Here is a 26,689-nt window from a genome sequence, read left to right on the forward strand (position 1 = left end):
CGAAGAGGATGTTTCCACTAGTGGGTGAGTCTAGGACCAGAGGCCATAGCCTCAGAATAAAAGGACGTACCTTTAAAAAGATGAGGAGGAGTTTCTTTAGTCAGGTGAATCGGTGGAATTCATTCCCACAGATGGCTGTAGCCTAGTCAATGGATATTTTTAAGGTGATGATTAACAGATTCTTGATTATTAAGAGTGTCAAGGGTTATGAGGAGAATATAGGAGAATGGGGTTGAGAGGGAAAGATAGATCATCCATGATTGAATGGCAGAGTATGCTTGATGGGCCGAATGACCTAATTGCCCATAGAACCCATGAACATTTTAGCTTTGATTTCTGGCATTCTGAATCATCTCAAAATGTATTTGTATAATCAAACTCAGCATAACCCAGTTACCCAATGTTATTGTGAGTCATCTGATTATTATTCTATGCCCTGCTTAGTATTGCCTCATAACACTATGTCTCCACAGCTTCTCCATCATAACATTACTCTTTTGGAACCAAGTTCCCAAAGAATATTGTTAATGCTCTGCTGTTGCACTCTGCTCAGTGTAGGCTTTGACACCATGCTCTGTTACACTGTGATTCCCTTGCTCTGTATGCTCAGGAATACTCACCAATCTCACAGTGCTTCCCGGTAAAGCCTATTAGGCACTTGCAGCTATATGCATCAATTCCATCGATGCACATGCCTCCATTTTGGCAGATATTTGACGCACAATCATCGATATCTTAACAAGAGAGGGGACAGTTGAAAACAGTTTTATGAGACAGAAAAGAGTCCTTCGAACACTACTCTCTCCGAGTCCAAGTATGCTTTTTAGAATGCACATATTTGGCATTGCACCATTGCCAATAGCAGAGGATAAAAGATTGAAGGCAAAACCTGTCACACATTGATATCAGCGGACTATATTTGTTTATTTATTGAGTATGCGTGACTGTGTATATATACACACTGAATGTTTTTTCCCCCATTGTGTACTATGTGTACATGTTCTGTTGTGCTGCAGCAAGTAAGAATTTCATTGTCCTATCCGAGACAATTGACAATAAAACACTCTTGACTACCTGGTTTCTTTTCGCAGTGGTAAAAATGTTGAGTGACAATGCAGGGTTTTAAAACAAGTCTTAAAGAAGGAGTGAGGGATATGGTGACCGTGGGAAAGTGAAGGCAAGGTGAAATGAAAGGAATAAGCCCAGGGGTGCATGTGATGGTAATGTTAAAGCAGTCTGGTCCAAAAAAAGACAGTCGTTTTAATGAAGATTGAGTCATTGTGATGTTTCTTAGCCAATAAAAGAAGATGGCTTTAGTCTACAACTAAATATGGTATTGGAACACCAGGGCTGAATTGTGCAGAACTATCTGAGGACACAAAGCAGATGAAGGGTCTGAATGGTAAAATCTCCTCCCCAAGGCTTTTCTGTGACCGTACGTATTCTGCAGCCTCCCCTTTCTTTCGGCAGAATCGTTGCATGCCACCAGATAGAGCCCAGTTGCTTTATGCTTTTTGTGTGTGACTGTCCACCTCTGGTATGTACGGAAGGGCCAAATGGTGGCTACTCTTCATACCAATGTCGAGGAACTGGCCCTGAAATCTCACAGCCCAGTCTGGGAATCTGATCTGTATTCAGAGATTAAAATAGGAAAACACTCATTTTAACATGGATACCATCAATAGAAAAAACACAGCATTGCAGTCCAGGACATTACAATCATAAACCATGGGATATGAACTAACAGATTCCCAACCGGATGATGGTCCCTCTTAGAGTGACTTATCTATTACATTTTGTAGTAATAGTTCAATGCAATGCTCATGATTTTAAAGATGGCTATGAACCTTTAGTCCACCAGAATCGCAAAGCAGCAAACTAAAGGAATGTAAACTCGTCCACACCTTTTTCGCAAATCACTCCTGTGTACCCAGCAGTGCACTGGCAAGTGTAGGCATTTTGTCCATCCAAGCACGTCCCACCATTGTGACAGGGGTATGAAGCACACTCATCAATGTCTGGAAAACATGATGGAAGGTGAAAAACCAATGAAATGTGTGCAGTCCATACACCAATAGGAGTATTCCAGTTAGCTCAGAGTACCACTGCCATAATCAAGATGAGTGTATCTCCTCAAACACAATGATCACAACTTCCCACTAAACCACCCCCTGCCCCATTCATCTAAATCCCATCCCTTCACCTCTCCTTCTCCCTTATCCGTCTCATTCACTGCACCTCACACCTCCCCATGCAACACCTCATCTCCCCATCTCATCCCTCACCTCCCCATCTGACCACCCCATTCCACCCTCTTCATCTCCCCCATTCTGCCCCCTTAAATCATTCCACCTCTTCATCTCCTCCACCTTATCCGTTTGTTACTCAATTCACCCATTCATCTTCCCCATGCTATCCCCATTTCCCCATCTCACTAACTCACTTCCTTTTATCTAACTCGGTGCCAATAATCTTACTACTGGACCTCATCAATCCCAGCACCCTTAGTAGGGTACTCTTCTCATTGGCACCAAATCTCAGCCCCATCTCATCTTCACACATTGTTCCCACACACGTCAATTTCACAGCTCACCTCTCCTTGCTTTGCTCTACTCCACCTTCCTCACTGAGGATATTCCTCTGTCTTCTCCACGTCTTGCCCCAAAATGATTTGAAAGAAATGGTACCCCATGCAATCCAACAACACACGTTACCTATCTGACACCTCCGGCCCGTGAATCCGGCACGACACGAGCAAGTGTAAGAAGGATTTCCGGTGATGCAGTCATCGATGCACCTTCCATTGTTCAAACATGGTCGAAGATTCAAGCACACTGAGGCTGTGGGGAGCAAAGCATTGGTTACAAACTCTTAACGGCTCACCAACTCAAACCTTTCTATTACCCATGTCATGGCATTACAGAGTTATATAGCATAGAAACAGACCCAGGGACCACTGGGCTTTCACCTACAATAGAATACCCATACATATCCTGTGTTTCGGCAATTCAAGTACAGTACTTGCCTAGATTCTGAAACAGTTGAGAGTACCTGTTTCTACCACCCTCTCACTCAGACGGGTGAAAACATATTTCCTTATTTCATCTCTAAGCCTCTTACTCCTTCCCTAATACCTATGCCCCTTATCTTAGACTTCTCCGTCATGGGTAAAGGTTTCTTTACTATTTACCCGATCTATGCTCCTCATGATTTTGTACACGTGTCAGATCCCCAAATCAGTTTCTTCTGCTCCAAGAGAAACAAACCCAACCTGTCCAGACTCTCATCATAACTGAGATACTCCATCTCTGGCAACATGTGATGAATCTCCTCTGCAGCCCCTCCAGGATAAGCACGCTCTTCCTGTATTGTGATGACCAGAACTGCACACAATGTTCCAGGGATTGCCTCACCAATGTTACAATTTTAAATCTCCACCCCAACGCTCTAAAATTCACAAGAAATCTGCTTTCTCCAAGAGAATTCATGTTTCCAATAATAGAAACCTCACCAGCTTAGCTGCCTGGGAACTGAGACGTGCCGCAGGGCTCACGGTTACATTTCAAAGCAAATATTAGCGGCTGGAAGTTGTACGAGATACCCAGCATGTAGATCCATCATAAGCCTAGAGCAGTATTGCAGCATAATTTAATGCCAGCTGCTTCCCAACCCATATATAATTTAATTCACTCAATAGCCCATCCTATTCTTTTATCAGCTATCCTACCCTTCACTCCCTCATCCCACCTCTCACCCATTCTTTACTCATCCGCCTCTGTCATCCCCACCACACCTCCTCATCTCTCCATTTCATCCCTGACCTTCCCTTTCGCTCTGTCACACCCCTCACATCCACATCGCACGCTCTCCCCTCACCATGAACTTACCCTTTCACTTTCCCATCTTACCCACTCACCTCTTACACCATCCCACGCTCAACTTTAATCTTAGTCTCACCTCTTCACCTCCCAGTCCCACTTATTTTTCCTGAAGAAGGGTCTCGACCCGAAACGTCACTCCAGAAATGCTGCCAGTCAAGCTTTTTGTGTCTATTTCCACTTATTCATCTCATCCTCTTACCTCTCCTTTCCAGTCCTTCATCCCAAAAAATAAAGTTTGGGCACGGGACCTGTGTTCCTGACTCTTTCCAGAGCTCAATAAACTCTAACTATCCACAAATGCCAAATCAAATAGGCTTTTAGATGGATGGCAGTCCACCAAGCCAGAATTGAGGCACAAAACTGCACCTTAAACACAGTCAATTAATAAATAATAGCTTTCATCCCGTATTTATTAGTCCTATATAAGTCTTACATGAAGTTCATTGGTATGCGCAATTAAGACTTTACATAGAAGAATTTATTAATGACAGAGGCAACATTCCAAAAATGTATAACATTTCCACTTGTGGTGCAAGATGAGTGGATGCTAAACTGCCTGAAGCTCATACAGCCTGGCCTCACAGCTCTAGTGGCCCAAGTTCAATCCTGACCATTGTATGACCTTTGCACGTAGCCAATGGCTTTCCTCCATCTATCCTGGATCCCTTCGAATTCTAAAGAAATATTGATAAGTTAATTGGCTACTGAAAATTATGCCTCAATGCAGTTGGAGGCAAAATGACCACCCTCATAACTTCACCAGTACCAGACCACCTGATGTCTGTGCAACAGTACCATATAACTCTCAAAAAGAGTATCAGATCAACCTACATCATTAGGACCAACTTGCGTTCCTGGAAGCAGCAGCCCACATCCATAGGACGGTGCCAGCTATACCCTGTCCCCAGATCGATGCCTTACGTAATCAATATCAGACTATTCAATAGCACTGGAACACTGTCAGACTACCAGCAGTTACTGAAATAGAACAAGGCAACATCATAAAACTAGAACAGTATTGGAACACCCCATTGCATGACCACACTTTCAAACCACCTCACATTACTAGGAGGGAACTAATCCAGTCCATAGAGTCATAGGGAAATAAAGCATGGAAACAGGCCCCACAGCCCAGCTCGTCCATGCTGACCACGATGCCCCATCTAAGCTCTCCACATCTAACTGCATAGAATTTAGAAGAGAACACGATAATATGCCTTTCGGCCCACAATGCCTGTGCCGAACATGATGACTAATACTTATCTGCCTGCACATAATTCATATTCTTCCATTCCTTTAATATCCATATGCCTATCCAAAAGTCTCTTAAATGCCACTTGTGTATCTGCCTCAACCACCATCCCAGCAGAGCAATCCAGGCACTCACCACCCTCTGTGTAATAAAACGTGTCCCTCACATCTCCAATAAACGTTGCCACTCTCCTCTTAAAGCTATGCCCTCTTGCATTTGACTGTCCATCCTATCTATGCCTCTTATAATTTTATATGCTTCTACCAGTCCACATCACTCAATAGCAAATTAGTTCAGTCCATATAATTTGGATAGAAATAGTTCAATCTACATCATATATGAGAGAACTAGTCATGTCAACATTGCAAGGAGCAAACTATTACTGTCCACATCAATAGGAGAGAATTATTGTGGTCTACATCACTAGACCAAGACCAGGTCAAGGCCTTTCGAGTAATGTACCACATCACCCCAGGTCACCAGAACAGACAATACCAAGTCATAAGAGCATCTGTAGAGGAAATGGACAGATGATGTTTCGTGTCAGAACCCTTCTTCAGACATAGTTTCTCCAGCAGCTTATTTTTCACTTAAGATTCCGATATCTGCTGTTTCTTGAGTCTTAATTTGAACTTGATTGCAGATATATTGTTTGGTTTACAAATGTCTGAAGTTTTGTATTGATTGTCATTTAATTATGTAATAAACTTTCTTTTGTAGAAAACATGTCACTTAAACAGTATCAGACTCTACCCCTTCACTTCACCAGTACAGAGCAGGAAGACATCAGCAGCCAAGTATGCCCATCACATATCAATAGATAATGGCAGATAGCCATTCGACTGAATATTGCAAGAGCAGACCACATCCCTAGAACAAGGTTACAATGCCTCATCAGCACACCGAGGCATCGCAGAACAGTGCCAGACCCAACACGTTTACTAGCGCACTGCTAACCCGCCTTACAACATAAGAAAAGTGTAGGACGACCCCATATCATGAGTACAAAACCATCCCATCCTATAATAGTACAACAGTGTCACATCACTGACAACAGACAAGACAATGCCACAGCTTCAGGCCAAGATATGCTACTCCACATCACTAGAAAAAAAAACAGATTACTGCTCCAACGCTCTATTCAATGTTCATTTGAAAAAGACTTAAGGCTGCATTTTCTCAAACCACAATAACAGCTATGGATCAAACGTCAGTAAACAGTACCAGACCTCCAAAACTTTACTGGAACATTACCACATGTTAATGGAGCAGTGTGAGACCACACAACCGTACGTGAACAATAACAGACCACAATATATCACCAAAACACCTACAGACCACCCCACAACACCTTACAGTTCCAGGCTTCCAAATCGCTCAAACGGTACCAAACCATCTCACATGTTAGAATAGGCCAACACACAAAATGAAAACAAAATTACATTAAATCGCAAGAACCATATCAGACCACCCTATATAACTGCAACATCCCGGATCACAAAGAGAACAGCAGACCAGATCACAGGGCGGCACAGTAGCGTAGAGGTAGAGTTACTGCCTTACAGCATCAGAGACCCGGGTTCGACCCTGACTATGGGTCCTATCTGTACTCAGTTTGTATGTTTTCCCGGTGGGTTTCCATGGGTTTTTTCCCGAATGTTCCAATTCCTCCTAAACTCCAAAGATGTACCAATTTGTATGGTAATTGGCTTTGGTAAAATTGTAAATTGTCCCTAGTGTGTAGGATGTTGGTAGTACATGGGGAGATCACTGGTTGGCATGCACTCACTGGTTCGAAGGGTCCGTATTTCTATGCTGTTTCTCTAAAGTAAAGATTAAATGAGTCAGTTGGATGATACCAGACCTTCCACACCTTTTGAACAGCCTCTGTGTCCATTGTATGTGTGGATCACCTGAGCATCATAACACAATGAGGGCCCCCACAACACATAAGCAGTACATGGCCATTTATCTCCGTTGGCCACGACACATTGGTAGAACAGCTACAGACCTTCCCACATCACAAGTACACCTCCAGGACTTCACATCACTGGAACCTTTCAACAAACTCTACATTGCTCAGTTGTAGCAGCCTCTCCATATCATTAGAATTATACAAGACTACCAAAACCAATTGAAACCTCACATCACTAGAACAGTATCACACCAGCCCACGTTACTAGCAAGTTCATGAAGCTTTGATGACAGGAATATTGGCAGCTGACATCTTCCAGGGTTCACAAATATGTCAAGATGAGGGGAAACTATTGCAACCAGCAAACTGAATGTCAAGTTGTTATTGTTGTTTATGAAGCTATTTAAAATTGTACAAATTAAACGTGAATCACTCTGTTTGTGCGATATATAATAAATATACAGACTGTGTTATCCCTGTGAAATTCTGGTGTGTGCAGATGAATAACCAAACTTAGGATGGTAATGCCCATCCATCTGGAAAAATAATTTAGTTTTGCCTAATGTTGCCTTCAATGGCATTTGCTGATTGGTGGATGAGCAGGTGTGGAATTGTCCAGGGTCACTATCCAGAAGTATCTGTTCTGTGTGAGCATCAGTTGGGTAGCACAGTGATGCAGCTGGCAGAACAGCCACCTCATAGTGCCAGACACCCAGGTTCGATCTAACATTAGGTGCTGTTTGCATGGAGTTTGCACATTCTCCATGTGACTGCATAGATTTCCTCAGGGTGTTCTGGTTTTGTCCCACATCCCAAAGATGTGTGGGTTTGTAGGTTAATTGGCTACTGTAAAGGGTGCATAGGGTATGGATGAGAAAGTGAGATAACATAAAATTAATGTGAGTGGAAGATCGATGGTTGGCAAGGACTTGGTGGACCGAAGGATATCTGGTTCCATGCTATATCTCTAAATTAAACAAACCTGCTCAAATATTCTTCACATTCCCTCACTGTGTTGGCAACCGAGGTCAGGTCTCATACAGTACATCTAGAATGGATGAATGCATAAAGTAGGTATGTTGCAAAACCTACCTGAATCGTCGCTGAGAATCTGCCCCAGCCCGTGTGCGCGATTTTGGCGCTGATTAGAGGGGGCGGGTTTAAAACGCGATTTTTACTAGGCTGTTCCAATCGAAGATGTTCAGCCTAGTAAATCATTAACGAAAAATTGCTGAAAGACCCCGTCGCAAAAGGTATTATTAGTTTTATAGGCCTCGAATAATAGTTATAATAGTTTTAAAATCACTCTCTCAACCCGCGACCTCTCGCAGCCCCAGGGTTTTATAAAGCAAACAATTAAAGGTATGTACCTTATTTTTACATTAAAAGGGGATTCTTAAGACCCCTTTATACAAAGTTTACTATAGCGAGTAGTTCATTTTGGGCTCTTTATATCCCGCAGTATTTTTATGGGCATTTGAGGGCACAAATCCAGCACAATGTGAACGTTCTAAACCAGCGCGTTCACAGGAACCCACTAGAAAGCTGATTTAAAATGGACTTTAATTTGCAGCAATTGAACACTAAATTCCTTCCTTCTGGCCTATAAATTGATGTAAATAAGATTTAAAAATCATGTTTTATTGTGAATTATTTGTGAATATTATTTGGACACTTAGGCTATTTAAAAATGTTAATCATTTATTAAGAAATGGATAGATGTTTAGATCTAGTAATTGAAGTTTGAAATTAGCTACAATTGGGTAACTAACTAATTATATGCTTTAATTTCAGGTCATCCAAGTAAGATTATTTGATATATTTGTTTCAGAATGGTTCAATCTATGATAACTGAAAATTTCATTCAGTTCTCTTAATTTTTAAGAAGGTTATGGGCTTTTGACTGTCCATGATCGCAGCGTTTTTGTTATGTCCATAGAAAATCAATAGGGAACAAGATGCTAATTTCTGAGTATGAAAATGGCCATAACGTTTTTATTACTTGAGATATGAAAGTGAATTAGGTGTCAAATTAAACTTCTTTTTATGCTTTATCTGATGGGATAAATTGCAGACTTGATTTTTTAAATCTCAAAATGTTGTAACATTGCTAAATAAAGGCATGTTCTCACCAAAAGTAATGAGACATATATTTGTTTTTGTGATGCTGATTAAGGTATAAATATTGGCCAGGAGAGTGATAACACCCCTGCTCTAAATTGTGCCAAATGATACCCATTCAAGAAGGGAAACTGGCACCATCTAATGTCTCATCTTAAAAACACATCATCAAACAATGCTGCCTTTCTTGGTGGCGTGTGCCAAGATTGAGACTTGGACCCACTACCTCCTAACTCAAAGATAAGAATGTTGAGGTTGAGTAAGGTTTGCAGACTATTGTCCTGTTATTGCCCTCTCAGTTAGTGGTGCCGGAGCTGTAAGCTGCCACTGTACCTGTATCATTGCAGCCACCGATCTCGACTTGGGCATCATGGATCCGGAATACCCAGCGGCCAGGAATTCCAACATTGGTTGTCATCTCAACATCCACAATGTCATCCGTGCGTGAACCAGGAATATTGAAGTAGCGTTTTCCATCTCCAGCGTTAAAACCTGCCTGAGGGCACAGGACATGTGTATATTCAGTGGAAGGGACCCAAATGCGATACGTACATGGGTATTCAAAGGGAGGAACACACTGTTGTAATTCAGTCAAAATTCCCACTTGTACAGAATGGCATTCAAAGCAGGATGGATGGATTTTCAGATTGCTTATGGTACTGGGGGTTGCGTTTAAACTTGTTTTAATCCAGCTTTCAAAGACATTTTGTAGGAAATAGCAGCAAGAAGTTGTCCCTTCTTCCTTCAGTTAAGGCATGTTGAGGTCATTTAGATGCCCCATCCTTCCTCTCTTGCCCAGGAGCAGCTCATTGAACACAAGCCAAGCAATTGAGGCCGGCACCTCTGTGTGTTTCGGTGATGCATTACAAGAGGAATTTACCCATTAGTCCTCCATGCAGCATGTGGCTTTCACTTTCACATGTGGTTAAATTTAGTGGCTGCCTGCCAACAACTCAGAGGTAATGGCAAATTGTGGTATTATGCAATAATAGTGTAAGGCTGAGCAGAGGGGCACTAGGACCCTGTGTGCCAGAAGCCAGGCTCCAGTAACCGGATGTGTCTGGAACCCAAGGTGTGGGAGAGAGGTTAGAAAGCCAAAGAGACTTGATTTGTGATTTATTGATCTGTTTTCTACAATAAAGAAAAAGAGAGAGTGAAATGGGATGTGAAAATGTTCTGTAAACCTGTTACATTTACCTGAAACCTGAAAGAATAGTTCACAGTATGGTAACGTGTAAGTTATTTTATTTCTATTTTGCATGCTTAGATCAGGGACAGGTCTTCCAGCAAAAGGGCAGAATAAACCCCTTAAGACCTGCAGAGACAAAGGTAGTCCACCCTTTGTTCTCAAAGAAAGGGAGATGTGGTATTATGCAATAATAGTGTAAGGCTGAGCAGAGGGGCACTAGGACCCTGTGTGCCAGAAGCCAGGCTCCAGTAACCGGATGTGTCTGGAACCCAGGGTGTGGGCAGTTAGAGAGAGGCCTGGGCTTACACGAGGCTGTTGCAGTTGCTGCTGTTATTGTACAGATTAAAGGTATACTCTGTTTACGTCGTCGTACGAGCCTTATTACAAGCATAACTCGACACAAATCACTGGTGAAGTCTATGGCGATTGAGTCACACTCACCAAGAACTAGTGACGTTGGTAGTAACATGCATGAGTAATCAGATTGGCTCTACCTGTGCGGCAATGCCTCCTAATCCAGCAAAATCCCCTCCACTGCTGGCATGCATTCCTGTTGTCCAGGTGATATTTTCATAGTTGAAGATAGTGAAAGAAAACTCTCCATCCGTGACCAGGACAATCTGGAAAGTGTTGACCTGAAAAGCAGCAGAGATCCTATTGCCATCAAAATCATCAAGTGCAGTTTGTGCCCCAGTCCATTGTGTCCTTTTATCCCAAACCCACCTCCTCCACTACCCAACATCCTTCTTAACTACAACCTCCATCAACATCCTTCACTCGCACAATGAAATTGCAGGATGCATATAATTAAATCCTTCATTAATCCAACTGCAGCACTATAGCCCAGCACCACGTTTGTATCACATGATAATACCAAAGAACAACAGAAGACTTTTCTTATGTTGCATTAAGCTATTTCATTACAATACAACAAATCTACATAATTTGCCTGAAAAAATCTATCAAGATCAATATTGAAAACATCAGTTTTTTTGAATAAACATTCACAACCTTGAAGTTGCTAGTTCTGAACTTGCCAATCACACTTGTCCTTGAAGGGTGGCTTTCTTTGCCATGTCCGAGAGCAGTTAAAGGAAGAGCCATGTTGCTGTAGATCTAGTGACATTGATTGGGTAAGGATGAAAGGTTTCCTTTCCTGAGGGAACCAGGAAAGCTTCTAATGACCACATGGACTGAGGCTTGCAAATCCAATCCCTGTTAACTATCGCTCTTTGCTGAAATTATTAGTTATGCCCAAGGCCAGGCATTGTACATTTTTGAACCATAACTTGGCCACTTGATATCCTTTCAGAAACCAGGTTTACAACTCAGCAGAGAAAGGAGCATCAGAGCTTCATAGAACCAGCGGTTTGGATGCTGTAGGAGGAGTAAATCAGAACCAGTGGAGGATGGAAATGAATCAAAACTTGGCTATTACAGGGAAAGTAGGGAAAGTGGTGTGATGAATATTGGCCATGCAACTGGAATGTGTACGGATTGATGGTAAAATGAACTGTGAACCAGTAGATTCAACGGTCCTGGTAAGGGTGGTGGAGCAAGCGTGGATGGTTAAGTGGTGCTGGCCTATGGATGCTTGGCACCACAGTGATCTTGGGGTCAGGAGTTGGGATCTAGTGGGGTGAGAGGTTAGTAAAATGCAGAGTTATTGGGGTCAGGAAGGAGTTATAAGAGAACAAAACATTAAATCAGGTTTTCCAACCAGGCTATTGGCCTGAAGCAGGCCATGTGGTTAACATATACTATAGTTAGTGAACAGAAAATTCAAAGACATATGGTAAAGAGCTTTGATAGATCAATCCTACCGGTGAAAATGTGCTTCCTCCAAAGAATGTTACTTTGTACCAAGTGGCCACGAATGCCCACTGGGTGGTGAATTCCTCAAGCTCTGGAAAGTATCTCCTAATGTCATTGGTAGCACTCTGAAGGATCATAGGGTCCTTGGTCTCCCTGTAGAAGACATCTCCAGCTCGACGGTTGTCCACATCTGCCCAGAAGGCCGCCACCACTCGACGGTCATTAGAGATCGGAAATGCCACTGGCGTGAACTGGGAAACTTCCTTCAGGAATGATATGATCCCATTATTATTCACCTGTTTGAAAAAAATATTTTCAGACGTAAGAATATAGGAACACCGTCTTAAATGTTTACCATTTACCAGCATCTACAGTTCCTTGTTTCTACAGTGAAACTCCAGGATTCTCTGCTCTGTGTGTGTGGGGGTGGTTAGTGAGTGTGATGCCACATGCCTCCCCCCCCACCGCAACTGGGCGTTGGAGGAACAGACCCAACGGATCAGCACTTGGTCTAGTAACATCTAAAAGCAGAGTAACTATCATCTTTAAATGCAGTACATCAACATTTAGTGTCTTTGGGGTTTGAACCATTAAGGTTTACACCCATGAGCTTGGCACTATGGAAAGCACCATTGTTAAAGTTTGCATTTTAACACAAAAGTGTAATATTGTTGTAGTGTTTGTACTTTATACAGTTAACTGAATCTGGTTGAGGACATCATGGAGGCTTCAATCATCAAATCTTTCTATCTGGCTGAGAACAAGGTACGTTTTGAAGTTAATAGGTTGGAAATGGTATTTTCACCATTGATTCCTATGATGATGTCAGTTACTCACTCAGGTTAGCTGCCGATGCTCACTGAACTGGGTTGAGTATTGAGAGTGGTGGAACAATAGTCATGGTTATACATAGATATAGGTCCTTAGACCTTTCATGTCCATGACAGCCCATCATCTATCTATACCAGACACGTGCCTGCATTCATTCCATATCCCTTTCTGCATTATTCATTCAAAGACACTTAACTGTTCCTTATTAGCTATAAAGTCAGTCACAGAGACAGGGCTGCCAACATTGGGTGAGAGTTGAGAATGAGAAATTGTGAGGGAGAGTAGCGACTGAGGGGGGGAGGGTGCCCCCCTCCCATGGTTGGGAGCTTTCGCATTTTTCAGCTTGATATTGTGCAATCTGGTGCATACTGTAGCGAGTCTTTTAACTTACACTTGAATGCAACATTTATGCTTTAAATTGGATTAGGTATGAATAAGGTTAGGCTAAATTACATTCCTAATTACATTCCACAGTAGAGCCAGGCTCTGATCAACAGGTGCAGCACATGAATGACTATTTCAGGCGAAAGGACAGGCGAAGATGTGCAGCACCTGTTGATCAGATCGCTACAGTATGCACCAGATTGCACAATATCAAGCTGAAAAATGCGAAAGCTCCCAACCATGGGAGGGGGGCACCCTCCCCCCCTCGGTCGCTATTCTCCCTCACAATTTCTCATTCTCAACTCTCACCCAATGTTGGCAGCCCTGTCTCTGTGACTGACTTTATAGCTAATAAGGAACAGTTAAGTGTCTTTGAATGAATAATGCAGAAAGGGATATGGAATGAATGCAGGCACGTGTCCGGTATAGATAGATGATGGGCTGTCATGGACATGAATTTGATTGACCATGTTGCACACAAATCTACCAAAGCATTTCAATCTATTTCAATTTCACTCTGCGTCGAAGACACATCCCCATTTTGAGTTGCTAAATTTTGAAAACAAGCTGGCGGGACAGGATCAAGGGTTTGGCATAGTCATTGCCTCCTTGAAGGAGTTTCACATCTTCCTTTCTACTGACTATGCCAAACCCTTGATCCTGTCCCGCCAGCTTGTTTTCAAAATTTAGCAACTCAAAATGGGGATGTGTCTTCGATGCAGGTGTGTCTTCATTGCCGGGAAATATGGTAAGCTAAGAACAAGATGACACTGACAAAGAAACAACACAGTGCAAGCCAGACTTTCCGAGTTGGGGGATACAATGATATCCTCATGAGCCATGACATTACATTGTCTTGGTCACCTTACTCCCAACACACGCTTCCTCTCTTTGTTGATATTTTGATTTGCTCAGCTAAAATTTAGTTAACAATCTCATTTGCCTCAATGCCGGATGCCACTGTTTTGACACCTGTTGATCTTGATGGCAGGCTGATGGCTCCAGAGTGAAATTGAAATAGATTGAAATGCTTTGGTAGATTTGTGTGCAACATGGTCAATCAAATTCATAAAGCAATCAACAAGACCAGCATTAAACTAATGTACATAATACAGTTTAAACTAATGCACAGGTTAAAGTGGTTCATGGGCAAATTAATCCAGGGGAGATGCTAAATTAATATGGGGAACATGGGTTAAATTAATTGTTTAAGAAGGAACTGCAGATGCTGGAAAATCGAAGGTACACAAAAATGCTGGAGAAACTCAGCGGGTGCAGCAGCATCTAAGGAGCGAAGGAAATAGGCAACGTTTCGGCCCGAAACGTTGCCTATTTCCTTCGCTCGATAGATGCTGCTGCACATGCTGAGTTTCTCCAGCATTTTTGTGTACCATGGGTTAAATTAATATGGGAGATACAGAGTTAAACTAATATAAAGGATGCAAATTAGAAGTTGTAGTCACAAAGTTAAATTCATACAACGGTTAATGGATCAAATTGATTCATAGACACAGAATGAAAGTCACACAGGAAACAACATATTTAAACTGATTAATACAGGAGCTGCACTTGCACTAATGCAAGGGGATAGAGTTAAACTAATAGAGGGTCACGGGGTTAAACCAATATAGAGGTCATATGGCCAAACTAATACACTGGATAAAGGGTTAAACTAGCAGAAGGAGTCACGGGGTGAAAGTAATATAAAGGATGAAACTTACACAGGGGGGCGCAAGGTTAAACTAATGCAGAGGCCACGGGTTTAAGCTAATAGGAAGAGACATTATGATTGGAGTTTTCCGGATAAGAAGTGCAATTATTCATGGAACAGCTGGATGCCAGGATAATGCTTGTGGTGAAGGGGAATGAGGGGATTGTGAACAGAGGACTAAAATAGACCAAATCTATCCCATGATTTAACAATGTTGCCAGAACATTTGTGGTTACTGTATTTTTGGGAATCAAATTAAAAAAGAGGAACTTTACTCCGAAGATGTTAAAGTTAAAGCTATCCCAGTTGATCAATGCAATCAGTATTTTTGTACCAGTACTTTAACAGTGTGATCACCCGTCTCCAAAGAACAACTAGTGTTGGGGCACAGCTGTGTCATAGTCATTTCTATGTATCATTTCATAAGGTCATAAGTTCATAAATGATAGGAGCCGAATTAGGCCATTCAACCCATCAAGTCTATGCCATTCAATCATGGTTGATCTATCTCTCTCTCCTAACCCAATTCTCCTGCCTTCTCTCCCATAACCCCAAGGCCCAGAAGTTTAAGGAGCTATTTTTGACATGTGTTAACCCAGAGAGGGTGATTTGGTCAAGGTATCACGCCAATTTCATCTTCATTGAAAGTAGATGCAGAGTCAATGGGATTGTAGCCAAGAACAAGCACCATGTCAGATGCCCAAACTCCAACCCACCTTCAAATGACTGGGGCAGGCTGCCAGGTCATGCCTGGGTATTCTATAACTGATCAGATCCATTGCCAATACCAATCAAACTCCCTGCACTACAGAACAGATCTAATGTAATCACTGATATCATACAAGATGACCAGGCGCGATTTCCACAATACTATGAAGGATGCCAAAAAAGACTTCCAAAACAAGCTGGAGGCTACCAGGCAACTGTAGCATGGCCTTGACACCGTCGCAGATGACAAGCCAAAAATGGGGGTGATCTCTGGAAATGATGTTTCACCATCAGATGAGCTCAATGCTGTTTTCACCCATTTTGAACATAGAAAAAGCGTCACCTAAGTGTGTCCCTCCACCCCCCCCTTGGCTCTGTTCCACCACATCTCAATAGCAGGTCTTCTTTTATGAGTGGAAACTTAAAAAAAAAAAACTGCCAGCCTGGATGGAGTCCATGTACGAGTTCGGAATTTGCGCTGCAGTCAACTGGCTACAGTCTTCACTGGCATTTTCGCTTCAACAGTCTTCTGTCACCATCTGCTTCAAGGAATGCTCCATTATTTCACTCCCCAAGAAAAATAAACTGACCTTTCTCAATGGCTATGGCTCTGTGGCTCTTAAACTTGACTGCAATGAAATGCTTTGCAAGATTGGTGATGACCCACATCTGTACCAGTTTTCTGGACAATCTGCATCTCCTGCAATTTGCTGACAGGAAAAATAAGTCTACACTATCTCCCTTGCACTACATTCTTGGATCACCATGAAAATATGAACATCTATATCAGATGCTATTCATGGACTATAACTTCGCTAACAATGTCATAATACTGAATAAACTCACCTCTAAACCTCTGGACCTTGGCCTTGGGGTCTCCATCTGCAACTGACTTCAGGACTTCTTAGCCAGCAGACCACATTCAGTTAGAACTACTCATTACATTTCCTCTACCCTGAACTTAGCACTAGTGTCCCTCAGGGTTGTTTGTTCATCCCCTGTCTTTATTCCCTGAACATCCATTACTATATGTCCAACCATAGCACCAACTTGACCTTTAAATTCGGCACTGCTACTACTGCCGGATTTACAATAATGATAAGACAAAGTACAGGAAAGAGATTGAGAACCCTACACGGTTTCAGGAAAATAATGCCAGTTGTTGATCTAAGGAAGCAAGCGGTGAACAAATTTCTGCCTTCATTAATGGAGCTGTTGTAGAGACGGGTCAACAGCATCAAATTCCAAGGCATCCCCATCACCAACAATCTAATTGACCCAAGCAATCGTTCCAGGTGCGACAGAGGTTTACCTGCATCTCTTCCAACCTCATCTATTGCGTCCGCTGCTCTAGATGTCAGCAGATCTATATCGGTGAGACCAAGCGGAGGTTGGGCGATTGTTTCGCCGAACACCTCCGCTCGGTCCGCAATAACCAAGCTGACCTCCCGGTGGCTCAGCACTTCAACTCCCCCTCCCACTCCGCCTCCGACCTCTCTGGCCTGGGTCTCCTCCATGGCCACAGCGAGCAGCATTGGAGGAACAGCACCTCATATTCCGTTTGGGGAGTCTGCACCCCGGGGGCATGAACATCGACTTCTCCCAATTCTGTTAGTCCTTGCTGTCTCCTCCCCTTCCTCAGCTCCCCTGCTGTCTCCTCCCACCCTCCAGCCTTCCGGCTACTCCTCCTTTTCCCTTTCTTGTCCCCACCCACCCCCACCCCTGATCAGTCTGAAGAAGGGTTTCGGCCCGAAACGTTGCCTATTTCCTTCGCTCCATAGATGCTGCTGCACCCGCTGAGTTTCTCCAGCTTTTCTGTGTAACCAACAATCTAACCTCATTCCTGTATACGATATGTGGCAATTAAGAAAGTGCATTAGCACAATTACTTGCTTAGGCATCTGAGAGGATTTGGCATGTCCACAAAGCTTCTCTCAAACTTCCACAGACGTGCCATAGAATGTTTTCTGATGGGATGCATCCCTGATTGGTAAGAAAACTGTGTGCTCTCGACCACTTCCACTTGCAGAGAGTGGCGAACACAGCCCAGTCCATCACAGGCTTGTCACTTCCTTCCATACAGCCCATCCTCATGATGCTTTGCAACAGGAAGGTTGGAAGTATCGTCAAGAATGCTTGCCACCTTGCCCGTTCCCTTTTTTCTCTTCCACCTCCTGGAAGGAGATGCAAGAGCTCAAAAGTCTGATTTAACATCCTGACTTCAGGACAGCTTCTTCCCCCCTGCGATCGGACTCCAGAACCAATCAACACCTTTGCACCCCATTCCCAGAGGTGCTGCCACATACTCTTACTCATATAACCATATAACCATATAACAATTACAGCACGGAAACAGGCCATCTCGGCCCTACAAGTCCATGCCGAACAAATGTTTTTCCCCTTAGTCCCACCTGCATGCACTCTTAACTCCACCTCATTCAGTTATTCCGTTAATGTACTTTAATTTTTTTTTGCACCACCAGATTTTGCACTATAATCTTGCATTCGATGGTTTGGATTCATCGGTGCATTTATTTATCGTTGTATTTATCATTACTGTATGTGTACTGTTTACTCTGTGAGCTTCGTGTGAATAAAGAATTTCATTGTATGACAACAAATGCATCTAATTTAATTTAATCCAACTGACGTTGATTTTACGATTTACAAACCTCAAAATGAGTGAGAGCTTGATAAGGAAGAGTTGTTCTGTGAGCAGTAAATTATGAATCTCGGCAAAGGGTTAACTGAGTTTGATATTTAGTAATTCCTGCCTATTGCAGCCAAGAAAAGCTTCCCTTATAGATGTTAATTCCTTGCTTGTAAAAACACATCTTGAAAACACTTCAAGCATGTGCCGGAAGGAGAAAGGGGGATGGATTGGGTCTGAGCCAAAACGCACCAAGCACAGGAGGACATTGTGAATTTGAACGGATAGTGACAGTACCCTTTTTTTCATGGAAGGCAATTGCTCCCATTACTCCGTGGTAGTAAGCCATCCCACACCAAGTTTAGAAGTCCCACTCATCTTTACTCCTTGCTCATCCCAGAATTTCATCATTCACCCGAACCTCTGCTTCAATACAATACAGCCACTCAACAGGACACGCAACATAGAGAATAACGGAAGCATTGTGTGTCCCAGAGGTAATAATGGTTTTTGTATTAGCCCTAGCGGTGAGGACCACTCTGGTCTCTAAACTAGTTCTGCTGTTCCATTCCATGTACTTCCGCAGGGCTGACACCCTCGTGCAGTCCTGAGAGGATACTGCATTTGTTAGGGCTGTCATCTTTCAGATGAGACAATAAACTGAAGCCCCGATTATATCCTCAGGTGAAAATAAATAACTCAATGGCAATACTTAAACAAAAAAGCAGAGGGGTTCCCCTTTGTGTCATGGGCAATAATAATCAACTGACCAATCACACTGATAGTACATTATATTGATGACTATTCATTGTTTTACTTCAGGATGCCATGTGCTAACTAAATGGAGAATACATTCAAAAAGCGCTTCAGTGGCTGCTAAACACGTTTGAAGCACAGCGTGAATGAAAGGTGCTATTAAAATGTAAGTGTCATACTTTTCAAAGTCATTGCCTTGTGTGGCTAGCAGTTCCCCGAGTCCAGCAAAGGGTGCATTCGGACACAGATGTAACAGAGCTCTGTGGCCTGGGCACTGAGGTAAACAGTAACTGAGTAAGTGCCCACAAGCTTGGCTAATATCATTTGAAATACAGTCAGTGGTTTAAGCCACCGATTGGAGCAGTGTGAAGGAAAGGGATTAACTTTAGTTCCAATATATTGTATTGGTTTCACTCGGGGAACAGCTCTATATGGCTCTCACTGCAACACAGCTAATAATAAGGAAATAATCTTTTAACAAGTTACAAAACTGGGAATTGCAATTCTGAACCATTTAAAAACCGTACAAGCACTCGACGTAGAATCTAGATAATCAGCCAAGGAAGAAAGAATAGAAATATAAACTGACAGGGTTAGATAAAACAAGGTAGCAGGAGAGAGAGAGTAATAGAAAATGTAAACTTCAGCGTAAACCAGTCGGGCTGAATGGCCTGTTTCTGTGGTGTGGAATCAAAGCAATTTGATGCAGCACCTGTGTTTACTTAGCAATGTTTCCGCAGGATAAAGTCCCGCAGCCAAGTTTCTCACTGTATAACTCGGATCATTGGTATGTGCCTGACCGAGGCACTGACAGGCCTCGCTGTATAACCTGGAGAGTTGACAGGGTGATACATGGGCATCTCACAAGCTTTATGAAGATGTCAGCTGACAGCAACAATGTGAATTACTAACACTTGTCATACTGTGTAAATAGGAGCACAGACGGGTACTGTTGTGAAATAGGAAAGCAGGCTACCAATCTGAGCAGCGCAGACACACACCACGCATATGCCTGGAAATTTGGTTGCATAATGCTTTTTTTCAGCATAATGCAATCAAATCAATTTTTCCAAGAGCACTTCAAGGACCATTTTGTTTTGCATCAATCGGAAAAGTCGATGGGCACCTTTAGTCATGAGTCATCCACGTGAGTGAAGGGCTTACGGCTTCAGGGAAGAAAGTGGTGATGTTGTTCTGTTGCCCTGCTTAGTTTTGGACCGTCACAGGAGACTATGGATCATGTTGTGCTGGTGGCACTCATTACTGGGCCTTCCTGGGACAATGTAGCCTAGATCCCATCGCACTTACACGGAGACCCGTAAAAATGTTCACCAAATCCAGTGCTCATATTAAAACTATCCACACGACCTCAAGCAGATTCCCAATCCCTGATCTGTATTCCCCTTAAAGGGCCTGTCCCACTTGGGCGTCATTGGCGCATCATGCAGATTTTGTACATCCCAAAATCCTTGTCCACCGCGCGCGACCGCACGTCACTGCCTACGTCACCACGCACCATCGTAACGTGTAAATGATGTCACGTAAATTATGTGCAAATGACGCCAAGTGGGACAGGCACTTAACTCTCTAATTTACAGCCTTTAGATGCCACTGGCCTCCAGTCCTACTCCTTCCGGCTTCTAACCATTTCTTTCACACCAACCACTCCATGATAATGCTACATCTTGACTTTACCTCACAGCATCCTGCTGTAGCTGCATTCCTTCTTGCTCCTCATCAGACACTGGTCTCCATGGCTCCACCACTTGGGCATTTCTGATAGGGCGAGGACCTAAGTGGCAACCAACAGTTCCACCCCTGAGCGTGTGCTTGAATGTCTGGGCCCTCACTTAGTCAACAAGGCCTGGGACATAACAATATTCGCTCCAATATTCGCAGCATATCACCTCATGCAGTGTCCACTCCAGAAACTCACTGACTGAGCTCTCTGTCATCCAGTCCCTCTCCATAGGATTCAACCTCGCTTTCTAGACAGTTCTAATCACACATCTTAAGACTTTGGACTTTAAAGATACAGCATGGAAACAGGCTCGTCGGCCCACCAAGTCTGCGCTGATCAGCATACACTAACCTACACACACTAGGGACAATTTTACAACTTACCAAACCCAATTAACCTACAAACCTGTTCATCTTCAGAGTGTGGGAGGAAACCAGAGAAAACTCACGTGATCACAGGTAGAACGTACAAACTCTGTACATTCAGCACCTATAGTCAGGGTAAAACCTCAGTCTCTGGCGCTGTAAGGCAGCTACTCTACCACTGCGCTCCCTGTGGAATTCAGCATGCTGATCCGTCCCTCAGATAACTAATTATCACCAAATTGTAGTTAGAAGCAGGATGTTCAGATACCCTGTTTGACAGAAAAGTACCTTACTACAAACATGAGCCGTCTGGGATAATCCACCCAAGTCAACCATTCTGTTTCTACCTTTACACCTTACAAACTTAACAGAAAATCACTTCATCAGAGATCCTTTGTCGAAGTTCTTGTGACGTCCCCATTTGGTGCAACTGGGCTGGAAAAGGAAAGGGAGGTTTCTGGCAATCGCCGTGTCGGGATCAGTAGCCCCCTGTACAATCTCCCATGTCTCAGTTCAGGGAAGCAGCCTTGGGTAACTAATGCCCACCAGGCTGATGCAATGCCCCCCAAGGGAGGCAGGTGGAAACAATAGGGCAGGGAGGAAAATTCTTGCTGCGTGTCACAGACTCCAGTTAACCACACAAATGAAACTTGTAATGACCAGATTGTATTTGATGGGTAGAATTACTCCTTAATTTAGTGGCTGCGAACGTGCTCTGAAGTTGCCTGCTCGCACAGAAGGATTAGCTGGTTATCTCCTATGTGTGATCTCACAGCATGATAAACCACAGCAATGTTCGCCTTGATCTGACGGTAGAGATCTGCTGGTGCTAACTGCTCTGTCCCAGCACCGGCAAGCAGGAAATACAACTCTCCTCCGCTTCCCAACCACAAGAACCACACCAAAGGCAGAGCCGGAATGGGCAAATCCATCGACCCCTTGATGCACAAACAACTGCACATCTGTTCTGAGCAGATTGGACACGGGCTCTTGGCAGAAGATCTACTCCACAAGCTGCAACAGCTGGGAAACTGAACTATATGTCAAAGAACTGCTCATTAATGTTCTCTTTGTGAATTTTCGTGTGTTTTTTTTCCACTGGAGAAGCGTTTCTGTTTATATTTCACTGAAAGCATAGCTCAGGAGAAATAAGCATCTTTCCATGTTGTTTTGTGAGAGAGAGAACAGACCACTGGCTTCCGCAGTTAGCCAAGTTTCAGCAGTGTATTATCTTGCTCCAAGACTGAACCTCACAATTTTCGCTTGAGATGGTGAAGTCACAAATCCAGAGTCTTTTATTGTCGTATTCACAAGAATAGAACAATGAAATTGTTACTTGCTGTAACTTTTACAGGCACATTGATGCAGCAACACAACAAATAAATATACAATAAATAATAATGCAACAAATTATCACTATACTAAGTAACCAGACCATAATAGCCAAAGTACATTGTGGCTAAGGTTATACAGTGTAGTTCAGGAGCCTAATAGTTGGTAGGATGAAGTTGGTCTTGAATCTAGAAGCAACGGTTTGCTGGCTCCTGCACCTTCTTTCCAATGGTTGTAGCGAAGATGACAGCATGGCCAGGTTGGTGTGGAACTATGATGATACAAGCTGCCTTCTTGCAACAGTGCTTCCTGTAGATCCCTTTGATGGTGCGGAGGTCAAAACCAGCAATGGACCAAGCAAAGTCCACCACTTTCTGCAGCCAACTGTTTTGAGCGTTCAACTTATCAAAGCAGGTTGTGATGCAGCCAGTCAGTATGCTCTCCACTGTATACAATATGATTGCAACCACCCCCTTGCACATTACTTGACAAAATTGTAGAGACAGGTATGGTCACAGCTCTTATGGACACTGATACTGAGGTCTGGTCTAAGGACTCAATTGCTGATAAATGGAATTAGCATAGATAGGTATGCAATGGTTGCCAAGGAAATGGTGGGCCGAAGGACCCGTTTCCCTGCTGTATAAATCTGTGTGTCTAGATTACATATTGCATCCTGTGAAATTGCACATTAAAAAAACAGCTTTCTGTGCAAGAGGGATATCCTGTACAACAGCCAAAGCATAAGTTACAGAAGTAATGCATTGGGAAAAGCCTGAATAAACCCATTTTGGAACAATATGTTTGATTTTTATCAATGTACTATGATGTAATGAACTTTCACTGAAGGCAAACAGGAGAACTGTTCATTAATATGATTATGATGCAATTTAAGGTGATTTTAAAGAAAGTGTAGAGGAATTTACAGCAAGGAAATCTTCACTGGAATTATGTGCTAATCCAACCAAATGATGCTCCAATACAGATGGTGGAATACATTGAATTCAAAGGATGTGAATATTGTATACCATAAAGATAAATGAAAATCATTGCAAAGAAATAAAGAAAAAAAGAAAACAGGTCCAAATAGAGATTCAGGAAAGGTTACTATTTTTATTTCCTAATTGTATTTTGTACTATTGTCTTGTCTTTTGCAGTCTTTAGGGCCTGTCCCACCAGCATGCGACTGCATGCGGCAAGCGCGACCAAACCGGAAGTGGGGGCCGCGCGGAGGTTGAGTGATCCCCGTACAGGGCCTGTCCCACGAGCATGCGACTGCATGCGGCGAGCGCGACCAAACCGGAAGCGGGGGCCGCGTGGAGGTTAAGTGGTCCCGTATGAGTTGACGTGAAGTTTGAGTGAAGTCCGCGGGGAGTTTGTGCTAGGCGTACGCCGTCAAGATGCTGCGTACGGCGTTGAGACGGTGCATACGCCCGTTGAGGCGGTGCGTACGGTCTCCATGCAGCTGTGGGCTGGCAGGCCGTTGCCGCGCAGAATTTTTGAACAATGTCAGTTTTTCAGAGCCCCGCGCGATGTCGAGACCAGCTCCGCACAACTCCATACGGCTCCGGCGATCTAAGTGGGATCGGCCCCGCGAGGCCGTACGGCTCAAGCGACCACGTTAGGTCGTGCTTGCCGCATGTAGTCGCATGCTCGTGGGACATGCCCTTTTTTCTATTCTCAGTCTTGCAGAATTTGTGTAATTTATGTATAATTTATGATTAATTTAGAATCTTGTATGTGTCTGAGTCTATGTGTCTGTGATGCTGCTGCAAGCAAAATTTGCATTGCACCTCTACCTCATTGTACCTGTGCATATGACGATAAACCCGACTTGACAATTATTGATAATGGGAAGATCAGCGTCATTCAAATAGTGGGGAATAATTGGTTGATTGGAAATTAATTAAATGCATTTAGATCTCATAAACACGAAGCCTAGGGTGAGCAAAAATAAGCCCGGTTGGGGTAAGTGTTATTTATAAATGGTCTTGGGAAATGGTACTTTGTGATCTCCTGCATGTTAAATTAGCTCCCATTGTTCAGTAAATAGACAATGGCACCATTTGAAATCACACCAGGTACACATTGTTATAAATCCAACCATATCTTACCTAAACAGGTAAATATATTGTCAGCATTGTATTTGCTGTTCCAAGCTCACTGTCTTACCTCAAAAGTATGGTAAACTATCATTGTCATTGCATCTGGTATTGTGCTGTCTCAATACAAACGCAATGTAATATCATATTCCCCAAAAAGTATGCACTCAAAGATGCCGTTGTATCATGGGTTGGGAATCATTGTCAAAGGGAGGTTAAGAGTTGATATCATTCCTGGTTCAACAGCAATAATTCTCAATACAAGCACGTAATAATAATAAATGTTTTATCAATAATTTTAAATAATAATAAATGTCTATCAAACTCTGAATATGGACATAGCACGCCTTGAAGAAATAAGACTCCGACTAATAGATAAATATGACCAATTCTTAAGGAGTTGGTCTCCTTTCATCGACTTTTTGGAATCATGTGATGCAGCGGTGCCGTATTTGCCATTTCAGTTCATGACGCGGATAGAGTTATGATATAGATTCCTTTCTCAACAGCAATAATTTGGGGGCAGAAATTCAGAACACCGTAATAATAAATGTTTTATCAATAATTTTAAATAATAATAAATGTCTATCAAACTCTGAATATATACCTTATTTAATTATTTAATATAGTTCAATTGGAGGAGAAAAATATTTCAAAAGATTCAACATTTCCAATGAGACCACAGCTGAACTCTGAAAATTGGAAAGATGCTAACATCTTCAGAGCTATTTTGATAAGCTACTTCGTGAAGGACATAGCTTTACTAAAGAATAGTAAACCAGAGTAATTGCATCATTTGTACAGGGATTTCAGTGTCTCTGGAGCTCTGTGGAACTCATTGGGTTCTCAGCTTCTGGAGTAACATAGGTTTATATAGAAACAGGTCATTCAATCCAAACACTCCATACCAGTGTTTAATGCTTCACTTGAGCTTCCTCCCATCTTTACTCAGCTAACTCTCAGTAACCCTCTATTCCCTCTATGTTCCTGTCGACTCTCCCCTTAAATGCATCAATACTGTTCACCTCAACTTCTCCTTAAGGAGGTGAGTTCGACATTCTTACCAATCTTTGGGTAAAGTTTCTTCTCAATTCCTTACCATGTTACTTGATGACAAACATATATTGACAACCTCAAGTTATGCTATTCCTCAGCAGTGAAAACATGTTGTTTTCCCCCCATCAGTATTTATTTTATCAAAGTGACACGTTAACATATATAACACGTATATCCATCTCCTCCTCGAATATATTTAATTCCACACCCACTGGAAGAAAACATTTCTTTTGATCTCAATACTAAATTGCACACACCATGGTCCTGGAACTGTCCAGTCATCAGCAATTGTTTCCCCCTATATCTGGCCTGTCTACTTGTTAGAATTTTATAGGTTTTTACTGAGAGCAAGACTTCCATGCTCTTGTACTCAAATCCCCTTTCAATGAAGAGTGACACACCTTTCTAACTGCTTACTCCTTCTAAACTCTTGCTGTCAGTAAGGACACAGGTCTCACTGCACCATCCATTGTCCCAGTCTATCACCACTCTCATGTCAGGGATCCAATGTTAACATCTTCTCTCTCAAAAATAGTGAACATCATTGCTCCTTCCCAGCATTTTCATTCTACTGGAGACACAAGAAACTGCGACTGCTCAAATCCTAAGCAAAAATAAAATGCTGGAGGAACTGAGCAGGTCAGATAGCATCTATGGAGTGAAATAGACAGATAATGTTGCAAGTTTCAGACTGATGTGCAAATTTGAAGACTGAAGCCACTGGAGGTATAGCCCCTGTCACTTTCCATCAATATCCCCCCTCCAGCTTTATATTTTCACTCCTCTTATTTTAGATTCAAAAACTATAGAGCATAGTTTTGGTGAGAGGTAAGAGATTTAAGAGGGACCACAGGGGCAACACTTTTATCAGAGGGTAGTT

The 26,689-nt window shown here is 42.7% G+C and overlaps 1 protein-coding gene across 1 annotated transcript in view; it reads right to left on the reverse strand.

The window, feature by feature from the left end:
• The window catches only part of sned1 (sushi, nidogen and EGF-like domains 1), an 87,361-nt gene that overhangs the window by 42,727 nt on the left and 17,945 nt on the right, over positions 1–26,689 (reverse strand). Inside the window, exons 2-7 of the mRNA XM_055646033.1 lie at positions 12,182–12,469; positions 10,853–10,993; positions 9,503–9,665; positions 2,715–2,840; positions 1,905–2,018; positions 621–734 (exon numbers count right to left, since the gene is read on the reverse strand). Of these exons, the coding sequence (XP_055502008.1) occupies positions 621–734; positions 1,905–2,018; positions 2,715–2,840; positions 9,503–9,665; positions 10,853–10,993; positions 12,182–12,469 (946 nt within the window). The remainder of the gene's footprint in view (positions 1–620; positions 735–1,904; positions 2,019–2,714; positions 2,841–9,502; positions 9,666–10,852; positions 10,994–12,181; positions 12,470–26,689) is intronic.

The sequence above is a fragment of the Leucoraja erinacea genome, chromosome 14 (assembly GCF_028641065.1).
Source record: "Leucoraja erinacea ecotype New England chromosome 14, Leri_hhj_1, whole genome shotgun sequence".
NCBI classification, from domain to species: Eukaryota; Metazoa; Chordata; class Chondrichthyes; order Rajiformes; family Rajidae; genus Leucoraja; species Leucoraja erinaceus.